Source organism: Quercus robur, chromosome 8, assembly GCF_932294415.1.
Source record: "Quercus robur chromosome 8, dhQueRobu3.1, whole genome shotgun sequence".
NCBI classification, from domain to species: Eukaryota; Viridiplantae; Streptophyta; class Magnoliopsida; order Fagales; family Fagaceae; genus Quercus; species Quercus robur.
The window spans coordinates 1,381,312-1,400,651 of NC_065541.1; the positions used below are offsets into that span (position 1 = coordinate 1,381,312).

Sequence of the window (19,340 nt, forward strand, 5' to 3'; positions counted from 1 at the left end):
CTGTAGGTGAGATCTCAGATATAGCCTAATCCAGAGGATTTGAAAATAATATGAAGGAAAGGAAATTTATCATGTGTTGTCTTATGGGTTGTGCGAGAAAATTATCACTATACCAAATTACCACTCTTATAGTGTTAATTAAGTTGTTATGCCATTTCGTCTAAGATTTGTAACTCTTGATTTATTTCTTGTCACAAAGGAAAGTGGGATTTTGTTCATTCATAACGCCATATGCAGGGACAACATTTCCCTGCAAAATAAAGTGTAAGCCAAAAATCCAATAATCCATGGTCTGCAACCGTAAGGACAATGGAGGAGAAAGAGAGGGCAGAGAGAACGTATACCAATTTTTTATTTCAGAGATAAATATGAAATGCCATAAATACGAAATAATAAATGAGATTTTAATAAGAATATCAGTATTAATGAGTGTCTTTTTTAACCGTTGAATCTATTCATTATTACAAATATTCTTATTAAAATCTCATTAATTATATTCATTTATTACCTTCTAAACCTACCTTTAAAATCAACAATGTTTTTGGAGACTGGTATCTTTGTTAAAGGCAGAGAGTGAAAAAAAATAAAAATAATAATAATAATAAAAATAAAAGTCCTAAGAACGTCCTGGTGCATCTGAACTTTATCCTCACATGCACATTTATTACCTTTGCAAAACTCTGCCTGAATGAAGTTATGGCTCCAACCAGGCCCCTACTCTTGCTGCCACTTGTAAATCCATGGCTAGGCCCTACTTTCTTCTGAAATAAATGAACTCAAAGTCAGACTTCTTTACCCCTTGGCAGAAGTATAGCTGGATAAGGATAACCATGTAGCCATGCCCCTTTATGAAGATTGACATTTGTCAACCGATGCTAATCTTTGTCAGCCAAGGCCCCTACTCCCTCAGACATTTGTCAATATTGATCCAGCCCTACCGTCCTTTGTAGAATCACAGATGCTTATCATCTATGAGTCTATGAAGTCCGAATTTCCTTTGTTTCCCTTCTCACACGTGACGTGCATGGAACGAAAAAGAAATTGTTCTATGAATTCCAAATAAATCACAGATGCTTATCACGTGGGCATGACCATGAGTCTATGAAATCCGAACTTCCCTTGTTTCCCTTCTCACACGTGACGTGTATGGAACGAAAAAGAAATTGTTCTAGTAATTCCAAATTCCAGGCTATACGTATCATTCAAGCATTCACTGAGAAAATTACTGTGACAATTTCATACAATCAAGTCACTCTCCATAGGTCTATAATGACCTCAGGGTGGATACATACGCTATAAGAGAGATAATGCATACGATACGAGTGAATGAGATACATTCTCAAGCCTTGTCAACGAAAGGCATTATCTATTTTAGAGAAACCGGTCAACTATTTCGTGGAAAATGTAAGTCATTAAAATGAAAACCACTGCATGGAAAACAAAGACAATAGGCCGCCCACAAACACTTTGTCACTTCCAAGAAACTTCACTACAATTTCCTTCTCCCTTCAGTGCAATCAACCAAAGCTTGGGAAAACAGGCAGATTCCTTGCAAATCCTATAAAGAAATAAATAAACAAAGACAAAGAAAAGCAGGCCAGCCTGATCCACGTTTGTTTTTAATTTCAAATGCTCCCAACAACAAAAATTTCCTAATAAGTGGGAGTAGAGATCGAAGAAAGTTCCCACCATGACATGTCTCCAAATGACCATTTCTTAAACAGGATTTTGATTTGTCATTTGTAATAAATCCCACTATGTTTGCTTGTTTAAACAGGATTTTGATTCGTTATTTTTTATAAATCCCACTATTTTTACTTGTTTACATAATTTGCGATATATAGCTATTTCCATTTTAAAAAAAAATTATCTTTTATTTTCATTGTTTTCTCTAAAAATGCAAAAATCATAGGTGAATCCCTTCATGACTACCTCTGATATTTTAAACATGGGTTGAAAAAAAACAATCAAGCCAATATTCATTTTTAAGTTGATATCATGAGATACTTTATAGGCAGGGAATGGATCTCAAGGTGCCATACATTAAACTGCCACACATTTTTAAGTTGATTAATTTCATAGATATGAGCCTTTCTTTTTTTTTTTTTTAATGTTAGATAGTAATGGCCTTCTGTCCTAAATTCATTTAAAGCACTATTTGTGGTTTAACCTAATTTCGACATTCCCTTGAAAATGAAGTTCATTTATCTCAATAAATTTTTTTTTTTTTTTTTTTTTTGGGCAAGGATTGCATAATTTTTTGATGTTATAAATTATATATGAGGATTGAGGACAAACTTCCCATGTTGTCATGATTGAATTATCAAAAAAAAAAAAAAAAAAAAAAATTCCTTCTACATGAATCTTTTAGTTAGAAAGACTTAGGGCCAATTGGAAACTACCTTACCTAAAACAATTCTCTATTTCCATAACTCATAACTCTGTTTTCATCACTCATAACTCAAAATATATGGATCTCATGAAAAATAAACTCAGTTTGGATTTGTTTTCAAGTTTTGTTTTCATCACTCAATTATATAAGTTATGGAAACTAAAAACATATTTTAATTGTTTTTAAGTCATAGAAACAGAGTAATGACGGTATTTTCGTAATTAAAACCACGTACCAGCTGCAATGTTTGACAAACCCAGACGCAATGTTTGACAAACCAACTGATTTTTTTTTTTTTTTTTTTGGTGAAACCAGCCGCAGTATTTGACTTAAGTTTTATAAATGGGTCTGTTTTTGAAGTTGAAAAAAAAAAAAACCTGAGTTAAGGTGCCAAACATATGCGGTTTGAGAAATTGCGGTATCTTAAGTGATATATATATTTTTTTTTTGGTGAAACCAGCCGCAGTATTTGACTTAAGTTTTATAAATGGGTCTGTTTTTGAAGTTGAAAAAAAAAAACTGAGTTAAGGTGCCAAACATATGCTGTTTGAGAAATTGCGGTATGTTAAGTAATAAATGATGAGTGATAAAAGATAAAAATTAAGTGAGAAGTGATAAGTGATTAAAAAAATAATAATAACCAAACAGCCCTTACTCATCTTAGATTTTCTTTGATATATATATATATATATATTTTGGACAGCATGAGCTTTTAAATCACAAAACATAAGGTTAATTTTAAATCGCAAAACTCAAAAGTCTTTTGAGTTTGTTGGGCAGTTATTATCTTGATCAATTAGTCAAAAAGTTTGAGGCATATGTGTACCTTTCACTCAGATCACGCTGAAAGCAAAATAAGAAAAACGAAAAGGATTTTACAACAATAAAAACAAATCTACTTCTCATTTTCTGCAATTTACAGATTAAAAAATTTATAATGATTAGAGTACTTCAAACATTAAAAATAGACCACGATGGGAACCAATTAAATCAATTGGGTCAGTGCCCTATCTTTTCTTTTTCTTTTTCTTTTTTTTTTTTTTTTTTTTTTTTTTTTTTTTTTTTTTTTTTTGTGCGTGCAAGCTATCAAAGTGATGCAACTTTGTGCAAAAACTTCTCAAGTATTGACAAAGGTACTTCATTTTCTCTCTTTCTCCATTGCTTTTCCATTACTCCATCAAAGTATGTTTATTGATGAAGAATAGTATTTTAAGAAGTACAAAATAAAGATAAGTTCAAATAATTTGTTTAATGTGAAATCCTTCATTTCTTAGAGGAATCTAATCTATACATGGATTTGTGACAATCAATTTAAGATTATTAATACATTACAAGTTATGGACTATATATTAATAGTCATTGGTAAATGGTATGATATCTTCTTGATAAACTAATATCCAAGAGTAATCACTAAACACAGAGACAAACTCAAACTTTATTAACAAAATAGATTATTTCTAAAGAGTATGGACAACGGACCATTCTTCATAAATTCATAATGTTTTGCAGTTCAAAAGACTTTTCATCATGTTCGTTAATGCTAGGGACCAACTCTTTTAGTTGTGGAATTGATCTAATTGAAGCTTTTCTAAAAGAAGCCATTCTCCTTTGTTTATTATTTGAAAATATAATTGTATGCCCACATATCCTTCATGAAACCTAAGAATTATCAAACTATGAAGACTTAAAGCACTTTAATGGATTATTCATTAAAAAAAAAAAAATTTAACAATTGAATACTCAATACTAGTGACGGCTCTAGGAATTTTTCTCAATGTGTTCCTTAAAAAACATAAATTACATAATCTAATAAAAGGGATAGATCTTGGGTTTTTTTCTTGGTGTCTATTAGGCATTTGGTCTAGCTATGTTATAATTTTTTTTTTTTTTTTTTTTTTAAGATTTTAGTTCAAAAATTTTTTTTGGGCTTCTTTTTGCTTGAAAACCTCAGTATATTGTTAAGTAGAATAAATTATGGAGCAAAGTTTAATTTTATTAGCATAAAAAAAAAACTGAAGGTGTTCCCAAATTTTTTTTGAAGGGTAGACAAATATAAAATTTTAAATTATTATATATATATTAAAAAAAAAATTTAGGTCAGCGTGGTCCTGTGACCACCCTGGCCTTCAAGTGCCACCGCCCCTGCTCAATACTAGTATTAATAATTGTTCACCTCAAACATGCTAAAAAATATTATTTTTTATTTGTTGTTTCTCTCAGTAGCCAGACTTAGGAACAATCCTCTCTCTTCACCATGGAACAAAGCCATTCAAAGTGACTTAGAGCAAAGAAAAGTTATCTCACTCCTTAGCCTAGCTCAAATAGCTCAATTGTGCAATTTGTTTTCCCAGGCAATTTCTCATGCAAAAAGAAGACAAAGGGAAAGCAATGGTCTATATTTTGGACAACTGGAATGACATTTGATAATTTTATTAATCTTGGAAATACTCCAATTTTTTTGATGAAATTTAAGATCCAAGTGATGATTTTCATGATCTTCGAGGCTTTTGTGCAATTTTGAAGGTTTAAGGGTTGGAAAATATAATTTTAGAAAGGCTTGGGGTTAAGTTGTAATTTTGGGAAGGTTTATAGATAAATTGGAATTTTGTGAAAGTTTGAGGTCAATTTGCAATTGAATGAGTGTTGGCTAGTGGACTTTAATTTTTGGGCTCGCTGAATTTTTGTGTCTAGGCCTTTCTATATGAATGTGGGTTTATATCTAGGCTTGGATTTGTGTTAGTGGACTTAAAAATGGGCTTTGGCTGAGAGTGCACCCTGGATTGGAGTTTAGGTAAAAATTAAGCTGGGCTGAAGCTTATTTGTTTTTGGGCTGGGATTGAGTTTTGTTTATTTTAAGAAACTGATCGGGCTTGGCGTGAATGGGTATTTTACGTAAAGCTGATGGGCTGGATGGATTTTTAATTGCGTGGGCTTGGACTCATGTTGAGAATATTATCAAAGATTGAGTTTTGGTAAAATGAACTTAATTAATTAGCAAGGAATTGCACCAGCTTTATATATACAGCTGAAACAAAGATATTAACAGAAAAAACAGTATTAACTAGAACTTAACAAAGCAATGGAGAGCTAACTCACATGATGACCAGTCTATTTCTTAACAAGAATTGCTAGTGGCCCAAAAGGGATAAGCAAATTGAGTTTATTTGATAAAACACTAGTCTTTATGCTCTTATTACACACATTCCTCACCATTGCATTACTACTGGCAAAAGGAACTCCAAAACACTATCCAATGTAAGGTTTGTGAACAGTATGCGACTTCTAAGTTACTTACTTTTATAGATACATATTTTAGGAAATCATCTTTTCTTTGGTTTCACATTTGTAATTCTTTCTTAACCATTTGATAGCTCTGCCTTATCATGACAAATTTTTCACATATTTAAAAGATTTTTTCAAGGGAATTTCTCTCAAATTAATTGCTATTTCCATTATTTTGCAAATAGTTCCCAACTTATAATAACCAAAATCCAAACATTGTGATCAATTCACAACTTAATTTCTGAGGCATTAGCTAAGGAAAATTTAACCGACATTAGCCCAAAAAAAGTATTTGCATGAATTCATTACTTCAATGTCTGAGGCACTAGCAAAGGAAAATTTTCAAAGTGATGAAACAAAGGGACTTGAGATCAACTGTCTGGGGTGTTCGAGTTAAATGTAATTTGGCAAGGTCCACGAGTAAAAGGCGTCGTTTGGATTCGAGGGCAATGCAGATTGTGAGGCAAGTGTTCAATACTCAATAAGCTAATACAATTTTTTATGCATCCCACTCACTTCATTTCCAACCCAAGACAAGTCCATGTGGAAGGCAAGAAGGAATGGAGACTATTCAGTGAAGAGTGCTCAACATCTGAGTCACAGAAAGCAGGCTGATCACAACTGGGGTAAGCTCTGAAATGATGGAGAGAAGACCTTGGAGATTCATATGGGGGATAAATATTCCACCTAAGCGTGCGTTTGGCATGCTAAAAGTTTGCTGCATTTTAGCGTTTTGATTATTTTTGTGGGTCCCTTTTCACTGTTCATGGGGTCCATAGTTGAAAGAAAAAATGCAGTTTATTTTTGACAAAAACGGTGTGTTTAGCCACAGTTGTTTTTTGAATCTCTACTTTCTCTTTAGCCATATCTTGCAAGATCTCTCTTCTTCTTCCTCATTAATGCCTCAACTTCTTCCTCATTAATACCCCAACTTCGTCCTCAAGCTCTTAAATTTTACATCTACTACCAACTGCCCAAATTTATGCAAAGCATTTGATACACAAACTCTCTAGAACAGCCTTTATTCGGATAAACCCACCAATAGCCACTCTTTTCTTCCTTCATTCGAACAAACCCTTTTCAGTGATTTTCTTGGCTACGAGAGAATCAACCACAAAGCTGATATTGCCACTAAGAGAGAGAGAGAGAGAGAGAGAGAGAGAGATGCCGATGTTAGTCCCCTATGAGTTATATTTAAATTTTTGAAGTTTTCTGATGTGTCGGTGAGTTTTCCCTTTTTGTTGGGTGTGGCTGAATTTTGCATGAACAAAATTTCAATGGAATTTTGTGGGTTAGTTTGTGGGTTTTACATTTTTGTATGACTTATCCGCGAGTTTCTCTATATTTCATTTAATTGCGAGTTTCTCTGTATTTCATTTAATTTTGTGGGTTTGTCTTCCTGTCTTTGAAGTGGCTCTAATCGAAATGTAATTAACTGTTTGTTGAAATGTCTCCCTGAGCTTTCTATGGAAATAAGATACATTTGTTGAAGCAACGATGAACCATGATCCATAAGATTATTTGCTTGGAATGATGAATTCATATTTCTCTTGTTGATTCGTACTGAGTACTTTCTAAATACTGCTGCCTGAAGTTTAAGAGCTTCACGTGGAGAGTAAGCATTAATCTCCTCCCTAAATATGATAACAGACTATGCTAGATGTAATACAACTTTGAATTCAATAAAATATTTTTATAAAAAAAGTACAACATATCTTCTTCTTCTGTCATCAAGCATCTCAAACATAAATATACAAGAGGAATCCAATTCACATACTAATCCACCTAGCTACAAACAGCTACCATGCTGCAAATGTAATTCATGTAAAAACTCACTACACATAAGCATCGTAAGTGGAGCCATTACAACATATGGCAGACATGATTGGATAAGATTTATTAAAATAAATAAATAAATAAAACCCTAACATTACAATGATTTTTTTTAAGGTAATATTTTATAATATCCCAAAACGAAAAATCTAGCACCAGTCCTGATGGTTTCCTTATGTTCCAAAATCCATATGATGATGACTTTATACCTTCAAATGAGGTGTACAACATAACCAATCAATTTTGTTGGATGCATGCCCCTTAATATCAAAATGGAAAGGTACAAGTTATTTTAAAAGAAGAAAAAAATATCTCAATTCTCTATAATACACTTCTCTCTTGCAGATCCAAGTGAACATTTGACATCTAAGAAGTAGCTGAGGAAGAGAGAACATCAAGATACCGGTCAAGTCATTCACTGACAAGCACAAGCAGGAGGTTGGAAAAATGTAAAGGTTGAAAATTCAAAATATATACATTAGAATGAACCAAAGCTTTTGATCATCGATCTCTTGAATCAATAGCTCCTTTGACTATGTTTTTGGTTGGTTGTCATCTGCAGAAACACATATATCAGTTATAGTTTCTAATATATGTATTCATAAAATGATGAAAATTAAGCATGAAAAGCTTAAGGCTTTAATGTAGAACTGACCTCCTTGAGAAGGATCTTCATGTACAAAAAAACTTGCAGCAACTATCAGATAGCAAAGAATAAGCATAAGACCTTTAAAATAATTAGAAGTTCCTTCCTGCAAACAAAACATTTGGAACACATAAGAATTTGTGTACTAAATTACAAAAAGATTAATAACAATCATGAAAATGGAATCCACAATAATTAAGAGACAAATTATTAGCACAAAACTTATTTAAAAAACAATTGAGCAAACAAGAAAACTCAGAAAGTATTTGGAACTTATTTAAAATGCTTACTAGCCTCTTCACAGGAGCCTTGCCTGTGTTCAAATGCTTTTTTTTTAACACTAAGTACAAGTAATTATAGCTTATAAGCACATGCATTTTTTTTTTTTATCAGAAAAGCATAGATAGTTATAAATAGTAGTTAGTGCAAAAAGTGGAGTGTGGGAAGTTACTATGGTTACTACTTCTTCTAGTTATAATTTAGTTTGTATTGTGTTCTAAATTTTAAATGTGGCCTAAAAATTTAGGTGTTTGACATATGTTATTTTCCTTAATTGACCCTATTATTCAAAGTATTTTTAATTTACTGTGAGTGATTAATGTGAGGGTATTTTGGACCATTTAAAAATTGGACACCAAAAAGTCATATTCTCTTTAATAATAGAGATATTCAGCTTATACAAGAGCGTACCATTGCAAACATTATTTAAAATGCTTCCTTCCCTTAAAATCATTTGACCAAACTATAGGTTTTTTTTTTTTCGTAGTCACCGAATTACAAACCTGCAGCATGAAGGCTACGACTAAGACAGTTATGAAAAGCGTTGCTGTCTCGAAAAGCCGAAAGTCTAAGTCCATACGTTGCCCCATCATCCAACCAACAACTACAGAAAAAGGAATCTGCAGCAATAGAATAATGATTTAAGCAGATATTGACACCAAAAAAGAAAACCTTCAATAAATTTATACTAAGCAGAATAATCATCAGTACAAAAAGAATAACCTTGTATGAATGACCCTTCCAAAGACAAAATGAATCATACAAGATGTTCTTTTCCTTATTTTCTCTAAATTAATCTCTCTTTTATTTTTCTTTTCTTTGGACATTGTTTAAATTTGTCTGAAGGCTTTCTTGTTTGAGCCACAATAAACATCACATCACAGGCAACAAAGATCACACAAATCAAATTCATGTAAATATGTCTGAATAGGAGCATATCATCGAAAGTGTACAAGTTTCAAGCCAATAAAGGTGGCAACAAAAGCTGCTCAGATAGAAAAAATTACTCATGATAGTAATTATAATAATCACCAGCTCTCTTTTCCAATTAAATAGTTTATCCATTTGCTGGGACAGCCAATGAGGTGAAAAACTAAAGGCTGAATAAGCCTAAATTCCCAAATTCTAGAAGATGGCTGGTCTTGATAGAGATTGAGACCTCTGTTATATTCACTTTTTTCTTGGAGGAAAGAGGACCAGGGAGGGGAAGATCATGCACCATTTACTAATATACTTTTAGCGATGAAAGAGATATTTTAGTAGAACTTCAAAGCAACTGAAGAACAAGAATTATCATTTTCTTGTTCCTACGAACTTGTCAGATACTCGATCCCTAAAAAAGAATACATCTAGTGACTCATGAAGAACATAAAGGCTACAAGATATATTTAAGATTGAAACAATTTTCTATTTCAGTGCTTAAAATATTGGTTTAAATGCAAATTCAGATTCAAAAGTAAAAATATGAAACATCACTCAAGTCAACAAACTCTTATATTTTGGAAGTAGAAATATAAAATAGCTTCAGAAGGAATCCATCTGGTTAATGCTTACCCCAAACATAGATATCTGCGTTGATGATCCTATTGCCACTCCTAATGAAATGTCCTGTGAAGAAACTCAATTATTAAAACTAAATTCTAAAAAATAAAAAATAAAATGTTAGAAATGAATGTCAGAAAGCTTACAAGCTTGTCTTTCATGGCAAACATAATAGCACTTGCATGCTCTGCAGCATTCCCCACAATTGGGAGCAAAATAACACTAATAAACGCAAGTGGCAAATTCCATGCAATAGATGTTCCCTGCAAAACGACCAAACCAATCAGAATGTTCATAAATCATTCAATTACAATAGCAAAATGGTAATCTTTCTCATAGAAACTATGGAAATCCCAACACTTTGTAATCTGAACAACCATGTCAAGTGAGTACAATCACCAATATCAAAGAGAAGAAGCAGCATAGTAAATGAAAAGCAGGGAAAGAGAGAGAGAAAGGGGGGGGGGGGGGGGGGGAGGGGAGGATAGAAAAATGGTCCTTGGATTGGTGAAACACTTGTGAGGGTTTTGCACATTTCACCAAGGTTTAACATGAGCTTTCAACCTAATGCACACCTGCTCCTTTGCCAGACTTATTGCCAGTCATTAGATAAGAGTCAAGTTGTGTTTTTTGAAGTGAATATATTCATTAGTTTATGAATTAAAGGCAATTTTTTGCACATAAAAATATCTGGAATTTCACAAGATTCCTGCAAATAGTTTTACTTTTAGGGTTATTTTCTTAATCGCATTTGATCTAGATTCTTCTGGAGTTTGTAACAGTATTAGGATTGTTCTATTGGGTTTTCTTAGCCACTAGCTTACAAATCAATCCTAGAAGTCACAGTCCTACTAGGTTAAATAAGAGTCAATCAGTCTATAGAAAAATGCTTCATTGTGTTTAGACAATTTAAACATGATCAATGGAATTACAACTAACTTGCATTGTTGAAGAAATGTGTGCCTAGAATGATCTCTCTCTTCTTCTTCCTTTTTAGTCTGCAATTACGACTAATTTGGTTTTTTTTTTTTTTAATCAGTAAAGTAAAAATTTTTATTAATGAGAAAAAAGAAGGACCAAGTATACAGGTAGTATACTCTACAACTGATTTGGGTTAAACAGTGTTTGAATATTTTCTTTAGTTTATGAATTATGGGCATTTTTATGCACAGAAACAGATCCAGAATTTCACATGATTGCTGCACATAAATTTATTTGTGGGGTTATGTTCTTAATCAGATTCATTCAAGATTATTCAAGAGTTTGTAGTTGTAATATGAGAGTTTTATAGGGTTTTCTTAGCCTTTAGATTACATATCTCCTAGGAGTCACAGTCAAACTTGATCAGTCTATATAAAATGCTTCATTGTATTTCAACAATTCAAACTTGATCAATGGAACTGACTGATTTGCATTATTGAAGATGTGTACCTAAAATGTTCTCACTCTGCTATTACTGTTCAAGTCGCTGTTCACACAGCCCCTAGAGCAACAAACTTCTTGCTTTTCATTCTTCACAACCCCAAATGAATACATTCCACTTACACGTCAAAATCCTAAAATAGTAAAACCCACATACTTTCTCTACCAAATACTCACAATGTAACCCATCAAACAAGCCTTTTAAGTTCAATTATTTGTTGCTGCCCAAGAAATCTTGCAACCTGCTTGTTCTCTATTGCAGCCCTTCTATTCCATTCAATCCTATCCTTTTTCCAAGTCACAAATAAATTACAAGCCTAAGCAATATTCCATATTTCTAAAACCCCAACTTTCACACCCTAAGCACAGAGAGATTTGGAAAATCTGCCCCATGTCACTTATGATCATTCAATGTCCAAAAACATGATAGAAAAGTGACCATATACCAAAACAGCATTTGATATGAACATATAACCATGACCAAACAAAGTATTATGTTATTAGCCTTTAGAGTATTGAATTGCAACAGCTCATATAAGTAAAATAAAATGGGGAAATGAAAATTATATACATCCTTTAGTAACATCCTTCAAAGACATTTAAGCCCAAAAAAAAAAAAAAGATTTATCCTTGAAGAACTAAAATATTAAATTTTCAAGGAGAAAGGAACATTAATAAGAAAATATTACCTCTATTGCATGAACTAAATATTCAGATAGGATCGAGATCCATATAGTCATAATGAAAAGCCAAATTATTGATTCCCATTTTGAGATCTCAGCACTTTCATCGTCATTCAAGCCCTCTTCAATTGGACTCCCATCCTATGTTCATACCACATATCACACCATAAATTAAATAATTGAACAATCCAAGCTAAAAGAAGTGCTCCCAACAAACATGACAATGAAAATATAGGATACACCATATAAAGAAGGCGCCTTGTAAAGACTCAATAGGTCACTAAGTTAAATATATGTAGCATTGAAAAGTGTACTGAGCTACATAGAAGGTAACAAGTTACTTAGTCCATTAGATTAAGGTTCAAATCCCCTCCCCGATTACCAAATTATTCAAAAAAAAAAAAGTGTAGTATACGTGTCTCACCACCTTGATAGCTTTTAAAAAATATGTAAAATTCAACATTTCTTTCTCAATTCTTCAAAAAACTAAAATCCAGGGTTTATTATTGTGTTAAATATGGAACCCACTAATTGTATTGCCCTGAAAAATGAAGTGGGTCAAAACGTGGGACAAGAGCTACTTTTTAATATTTTTTTTATTTATAGGAAACTCATGAATTTCATTTCAACTGAAATATAACAGTAACAGAGTCCTAGGCCTGCACTTATCTTCTAGTATTCACTGTTTGAGTTACAACCCAACATGGATCTTCTTCCAGTACAAGAGCTATTTAGGAATAGTGAAATGAGTAAAAGAGTGATATGGTTTGGTGCGTGCATGGACAGAGACATTCATGGGCTAGGGGGGGCAATGGCCCCACCTAATTTTTTTTTAAAATAATATAACTATATAACTATATATTTAGGTACTAATTTTAGCAACTTCGTTCAATAAAATTGCATTTTGTCCCCCTTATTGATCATTATAAGAAAAATGCTACAACTATAAACATTTTTATAGACTATTGAGGTAGTAAATTCTTACTGGTTTGCATCTGAGTCTACCATTTACATCACTTTTTTACTTACTAATAACCACTAATCACAACAACAATTTGTAAAAAAGTTTGTAGATCTAGTATTTTTCTCCTTTTAAAGGCCATAAAAAAAATTTATAGATCTAAAATCTTAAAAAATAAATAAATAAAATACAAGCTCAACAACAAAAATTACCGATAGGCGATAGCAAAGCCAAAAAAAGAAGAAAAAAAAGAAGAAGAGACTAATCAACCAATTTTACCAAAAACAAACAACTTAACCCTTTAAAAAACTTTAAACAAAATAATTTTTTCCTTACCAATAAAAGATACGCTCTACACACACATAAAAATAATAATAAAAGAAAACTTTTGCCGGCTACGCAGTAGAGCCAAAAGCCGAAGCTACTGCATGTAGCTAACAATAAAATAGCCCCCCTTAACTCCAAGTCCTAGCTCCATCCCTGGGTGCGTGGATATTTTTTTTTTTCCCTTTTCTTCCAGTCAGGGTCTGTTTCTATAAGGTGGGCATGCTTTTACTTTTTTGGCTAGGTCAGGGGGATCAAACTAGTTAAGAAGTACAGAGGGTAATAACCCTTTTTTTGGCTCCACCCTTGGTTTGGTGTATTTGGTTTGGTAGTAAGAAAACAATAAATTCTAGCAAAATTATAAGAAAGTTATTTTTTTTAAAAAAATACAATAAAGAACACATGGTACTAAATTTTACACACATTTTTTCTGGATTTTTTGGAGGGAGGGGGGATGTTAAAAAAGTCATAACCAACCTCATTAAGAGGATCATAGAGATTCCTATGAGACTTTAGCTGGAAAAAGAGGTATGCAGCATATGCAATAAGCATGATGCAACTGCTAAATCTTGAAAGAGCCAACTCTGACTGCCCAGAATGAACTTCAGTGTGTGTATAATGAAGAACAGCTGGAAAAAGTAGGCCCATGACTGCCATCAACAGCAATCCAGAGTTCACAACAGCAGTTTCCTGCATATCACTTATGCTTTAGCATGAAAGATACAAGACAAATAAGAAAGAAATAAATAAAACCCCCAGAAAAGCTCCTAATACATCCACCTTTGTAAACCGCTGTTCCTTATGGCAAACAAGCCCACCACAAAAGAATGCACATCCTAGCACCAGCAACATGTTTGATAGAATTGAGCCCAATAATGACAACTGAACAACACGCACCATTCCGCTTTTCAGTGCATAGATTGATATAATAAGTTCCGTTGCATTACCAAAAGTAGCATTCAAAAGGCCTCCAACTGCAGGTTCAAATTCATGACATTAAAAAAATGCAGCTAGAATACTAATTACTAACCTAAAGATGAAAATAGACATTGCACATGACACTTGTTAGAATTGTTGTGGGAAATTGAGTGACAAAAAGAGGAGAAAAAATAAAGGGCAAAAGCAAGAATTAACGTGGTTCGGCCTAATAGACTATGTCTACATTGGAAAGCACATGGCAACTACATCTTTTCTATATTGAGTACATGTTACAATGGGGACCTAATGTAGGGTTTGTATCTCTCTAACACTACCCCTAAAACTCAAAGAGGAAGTTTGAGTTTGGAATGTAACATCTCGAATATAAAATGTGACGATGTTAGAATGCACCAGAAAGATATCAAAGGCAGTAGACTACAACAGTCAGTGATCATGGCTAACACCAGTTGCCAGAAAATGCGATGATAGATGGAAGCATTACTAGTGGCTGAAAAAAGCGTTGGCATACCAACAGCTAGAATGACTTTAGTTGTGGAGCATGGACCACATCACCAGTGGTTGTTCGATATGTACCCTTAAGAGGCTCAATAGTGATCATAGTCACAGGGTGATCTGAAATTCTGGCACATGTAATGTGTGACGTACATGCAAGTGTGTTAGCTTGCATGAGACAAGATGATGCGGTAAGATTGCATGGCAACTTGCATGGGAGTATGTCACTGCTTGTGTTGATGTAGTTGTCCTACACAAGTTAGTGTATCCAACATACGTGGCGCAATTCAAGGAGTTGTCAGCATGTGAAAGCACATGTGGTCTCCTATCCTAATGACAAGTGGCGCATGGGCCTAAATGATGTCGGGGTATGTGGTGTGTTTGTGTTAATAACTAGCAATATTTGGGCTTCGAACTAGGTTATTTGCTCACATGCTTTGGAATGGTTGTTGACTAAGCTTACAAGCTCAAAAGCCCACTTATGAAGTTGGACATTGTGAGCCTAGGTCCATCATGGTATGTATGATGCCCTAGATTGATTGGATATTATTTGAGTATGTTGTGCAAGCTTGTGTCGAGTCCCACATTTGGTGTTTACTAGATAGATCTTGGGTTTATAAGTAATTTTAAGGAGTTCCAATTGTAACTTTGACTAGTCCCTTTGCGGTGTAAGCACAGATATAGCTAGCGCTTTCCTCGAGTCATTAAAAATGGTATGAGAGTAAGCCTAGTAACACCATGTGACTCAAGGGCACTGCACAGCACAAAAGGCGACAGACAAGGATGTGATGGGTGAGGAGATCTGTTTTACTCATTGGTTAACGGCAGCTATGGGTGATTTCAGTGGAGTTCTAGTGATGATGAGGCTTGCTTGGTCCAGAGGACAATGGCACAAGCTGGCTGGTACAAGTTTCGATTGTGAACTGAAGTTCACACAGAAGACCAGATCCAAGAGGCCAACCAAGCAATGGAGGAGCTTGAAACTTTGGGTTCATGGCATGGCAAAGGTAGATGGTGATGCCCACAATGCAAGAATTATCGTGGTTCAACTTGACAACCTGTTTCCATAGTGGAAAGCCATTAGCGGCTACATCTTTTCTATATTGACATATACATGAACCCAATATAGGATTTATATAGTAGCCAGCTCTAGGTTTATTTAGCTTGCTCTACAAGTATGTGGGTAATTGAGCCTACTATGAGTTTGAGCCTCTTGGACCATAGAATCTCTAATAATACTAAATTCAAACGTTTCAGGAACATATAACACTAAATCCGAATGTTTCAAGAACATGCATGGACAACAATGTGGGAGTATTACATTGATGTAGTTTATAAGGCAGCAACAAAATATATGACAATGAAGTATTGACTGGTGAACCTTGCCTAATACAATTTCCACCCCCTTCAATCATTCACATGACCATGAATATGCTTAATAAAAGGGCAACTAAAAATGCAAAAAGACAACCCAAAAGAGAAAGGTTCCCTTCACAGCTATGTTTACAATAGCTTTTTAACAAGATTGTTGCTGACAAAGAAGAAATCAAGTTCTTCTCCTGATCAAGAATGCATTTTGAATCAAACTCATACCAGCCAAGAATTTTATTTTTTTTATTTTTTGGTAAAAGTCTAATTCCCTCAATGAGATCAACAGGAAGGGAGAGGGAAAATAAATGAACAAACATATATATGGTACTTGCAAGAAAGACTATGAAAGCATACCAACATCCAATAAAAACAAGAAAGAAATTGTGGAATTTCTGAGGTTATAAACTAAACAGGACCGAAGAAAAAGAAAAACTAAGAAAGCTACTAAATTGACATACAACAAAAACTTTACCTGTAGGTCCGGTGTAAAAAGCCAGCTGCCTAAATCAGAGTGAAAATCAACACATTAGCTACTTAATAATTCATATTCTTTGGAGAGAGAGGGAGAGAGACTGAAAGCCTTACTCTGTAGCATAACCTAAACGCTCAGCCAAAGGTGTTATACCCAATAAGCTTAGAAAGAAGACCCAAGCCTGCAATCCACCTCAACAAAATGAACAACAACAAATTTAAAAAATGATACAAACAATTCGAGGCAGGGACAACTCACATGACCACCATTCAGTTTCTTAACAATAATTGCTATTGGCCCAAAAGGGATCAGCAAGTTGAGTTTATTTGAGAAAACTACAATCTTTATGCTCTTATACACATTCCACAACATTACATTAATGCTAGCTTGCGAATTTCCAGAACTCGATCCATGTTCAATTTTGGGAGAACGCAACTTGCAAGTTTCTTTTTCCAGGCTATAAGGACTCTCATCATCCAATTCATGTACTGATTCTCCATTTAGTGCCCCCATCTGTTAATCCCAAAAACATATATTACAAAATTTATTAAAAAAAAATCCCTTATTCATAAACCTCAGTACCAGAAGTTGCTTTGTATGCCCAAAATGAAATTATTTTCTTACCATACACAAATTGGCCCAGAAACTAATGCTTTAATTTTTCTATAACCATAGCTGAATGCATGCAATGTCAATTGAGAATGTTGTTATAGCATTAAAGACAGTGGGAGAATCAAGAACCACTCAAAAAAGAGAAATGGAAACAAAGGTTGAAACTTACTTCAAGCTGAGATCGGCCGCTGACAGGTTGTAACTTATAATCCATCTGTTCCTACTAAAAACACAACAATTCTTCCACATTCATGGGAAAGCATCGCCTAGATGTAGTTTCCTCAACATCAAGGCAACAAGGTCCTAGAATCTTTAGTGCGGCTGATACCATAAAAACAACCATTACATTAGCAAGTTTTTTTTTTTTTTTTTTTTTTTTTTTTTTTGAGAATCCATTACATTAGCAAGTTATTTATTAAGAAAGGGGAAAAAAACCTTTATATTGAGATGTATCCTATATCTCTTAATCTATAGAATCATTTTCTATGAACTACATCTATCTGCACCAAACTAAACTTGATTAGGTATCTAAGTTCTAAAATTTCGCTCCTGAAATTTTTTTTTTTGGCAAGTGGGGTCTACATACCATTTCCAAAATCATACAACATATATGTATATATTTTAAAATAATAAGAAACCATAACTTCCATAATCCTTCATGTCAACACAGAAATCCCATATAACTAAAATCTTTAAAATCACGTTCAAACTAAAACACACCAACAAACCCCACTAGAAACTAACACCATAATCTCTTGCATCTAACTTTAATTTAAAAATAAAATTAAAAAAAGAACCTTGCCAATTAGGGTCCTCTGATCTGAAATTCCGAATCACCTGCAGATCAAAAAATCAACAACAAATTTCAAAAATTTATATCTTTTCCACAGCCCAGATAAATTTACACAAACCCCAGATAAAATTATACAAAGATAGAGAGAAAAACAAAATAGGATGAGAAAAACAATAGGCTGAACTGAACACATACAAAGAAGAAATTTTGCAACAAATAGAAGTCTTTTACTACTTCTATTAGCCTAATTTCCAATTTATAAGAGCCAGAGTAACCAAAAGCAAATCTTTAGGCTCTAGCAAGCACCCTGATCCAGAACTTGTTCTCTCTGTCTCCTCTCCTCTCTCTCTCTCTCTGTCTATTTGTGTATATAACTTCAAAAACCGTGTACTTTACTTCGTGAATGCACGAACTGAAATATACGATACGATACAACCAACGAAATGTACCAGTTTAAACACCACTGTGTCTTTGCCGTCTTGCCACTGCACTTTCCAAGAAACTTCCCAGCCTCTATTTTTCTTTTTCAATTTTTTTTTTTAATATATATTAAATGAAAGAAGTGCGTTTGAAGTGTCAGTGTGTGTATGTGTTTTACATGTGATCAGATAAGGTGGACGTATCAAAGTCTCTATGTGAAAATATAGTATTAGTTATCCCCAAAAAAAAAATACAAGTGTGTTCAATGTTACATGAAAATAGTGTACTTTCCTAAAGAAGTATGAGTTTCAGTGCAGTACGGTGACAGATTTTGGTCTTTGAATTTGTGGGATAAGTAGTAAGTACGGTTTGAGGAATTTATATTTAAGACCCAAATGATCTGTACCATTGATTGTGCAGGTCAAACTCTCATAGATCTTTGCCAGAAACCACGGGCCAAATTTTAGGCTCTATGGACTCATTTTTACTGTGTTTTGTGTTACATGTAAGTGGTCAAACAACTAAAACTAGTCATTCCATAAAAAGAAATAAAAAATTAAAAAAAAAAAAACCAAAAAAAGAGTAAAACTAGTCCTTAGTATAATGACCTAATATTCTTTCTTTTTATATTTATGGTAGATAAATGTTAACAAGTACCATGTGGTATTTGTTAAGATTTTCCTATATAGGTTCCACATAATAAAAATTATAATAAATTATTAAAAGGGTTGTCAAAAAAGATTAAAAAAAAAACTACTAAAAAATTGTTAAAAATGACAAAAAGTTGCAAAATTTAGGCAAAAAGCTACAAAAAAAAATTGTTGTTAACGTGTACTCCGTTCACACAACTAAATCCCATTATGACAAGAATAAGATT

The 19,340-nt window shown here is 33.4% G+C and overlaps 1 protein-coding gene across 2 annotated transcripts; it reads right to left on the bottom strand.

The window, feature by feature from the left end:
- Window positions 1-7,730: 7,730 nt before the first annotated feature.
- On the bottom strand, window positions 7,731-18,601 carry LOC126694128 (vacuolar cation/proton exchanger 3-like). Of its 2 annotated transcripts, none has more exons than XM_050390209.1 (14): window positions 18,493-18,601; window positions 18,048-18,087; window positions 17,420-17,571; window positions 16,897-17,151; window positions 16,752-16,819; window positions 16,639-16,667; window positions 14,145-14,338; window positions 13,842-14,054; window positions 12,086-12,220; window positions 10,121-10,237; window positions 9,987-10,040; window positions 8,936-9,052; window positions 8,163-8,259; window positions 7,731-8,063 (listed from the first exon to the last, which is right to left on the bottom strand). In XM_050390209.1, exons 3-14 carry the CDS (start codon window positions 17,462-17,464, stop codon window positions 8,041-8,043), a joined length of 1,347 nt encoding a protein of 448 aa, XP_050246166.1. In that variant the 5' UTR covers window positions 17,465-17,571; window positions 18,048-18,087; window positions 18,493-18,601; the 3' UTR covers window positions 7,731-8,040. The 2 variants fall into 2 exon arrangements, with proteins under 2 accessions (XP_050246166.1, XP_050246165.1); XM_050390208.1 differs by lacking the exon at window positions 18,493-18,601 and adding an exon at window positions 18,239-18,437.
- Window positions 18,602-19,340: the final 739 nt, after the last annotated feature.

Excerpts from the sequence above, each read along its gene's own strand:
- LOC126694128 (XM_050390209.1), bottom strand. The coding sequence starts at position 17,464 with ATGGATTATAAGTTACAACCTGTCAGCGGCCGATCTCAGCTTGAA. Across the intron at positions 14,339-16,638 it reads TTTTTACACCGGACCTACAG|TTGGAGGCCTTTTGAATGCT; the intron begins GTAAAGTTTTTG and ends TTGAACCTGCAG. Across the intron at positions 10,238-12,085 it reads ATTTAGTTCATGCAATAGAG|GGAACATCTATTGCATGGAA; the intron begins GTAATATTTTCT and ends GTCGTTTTGCAG.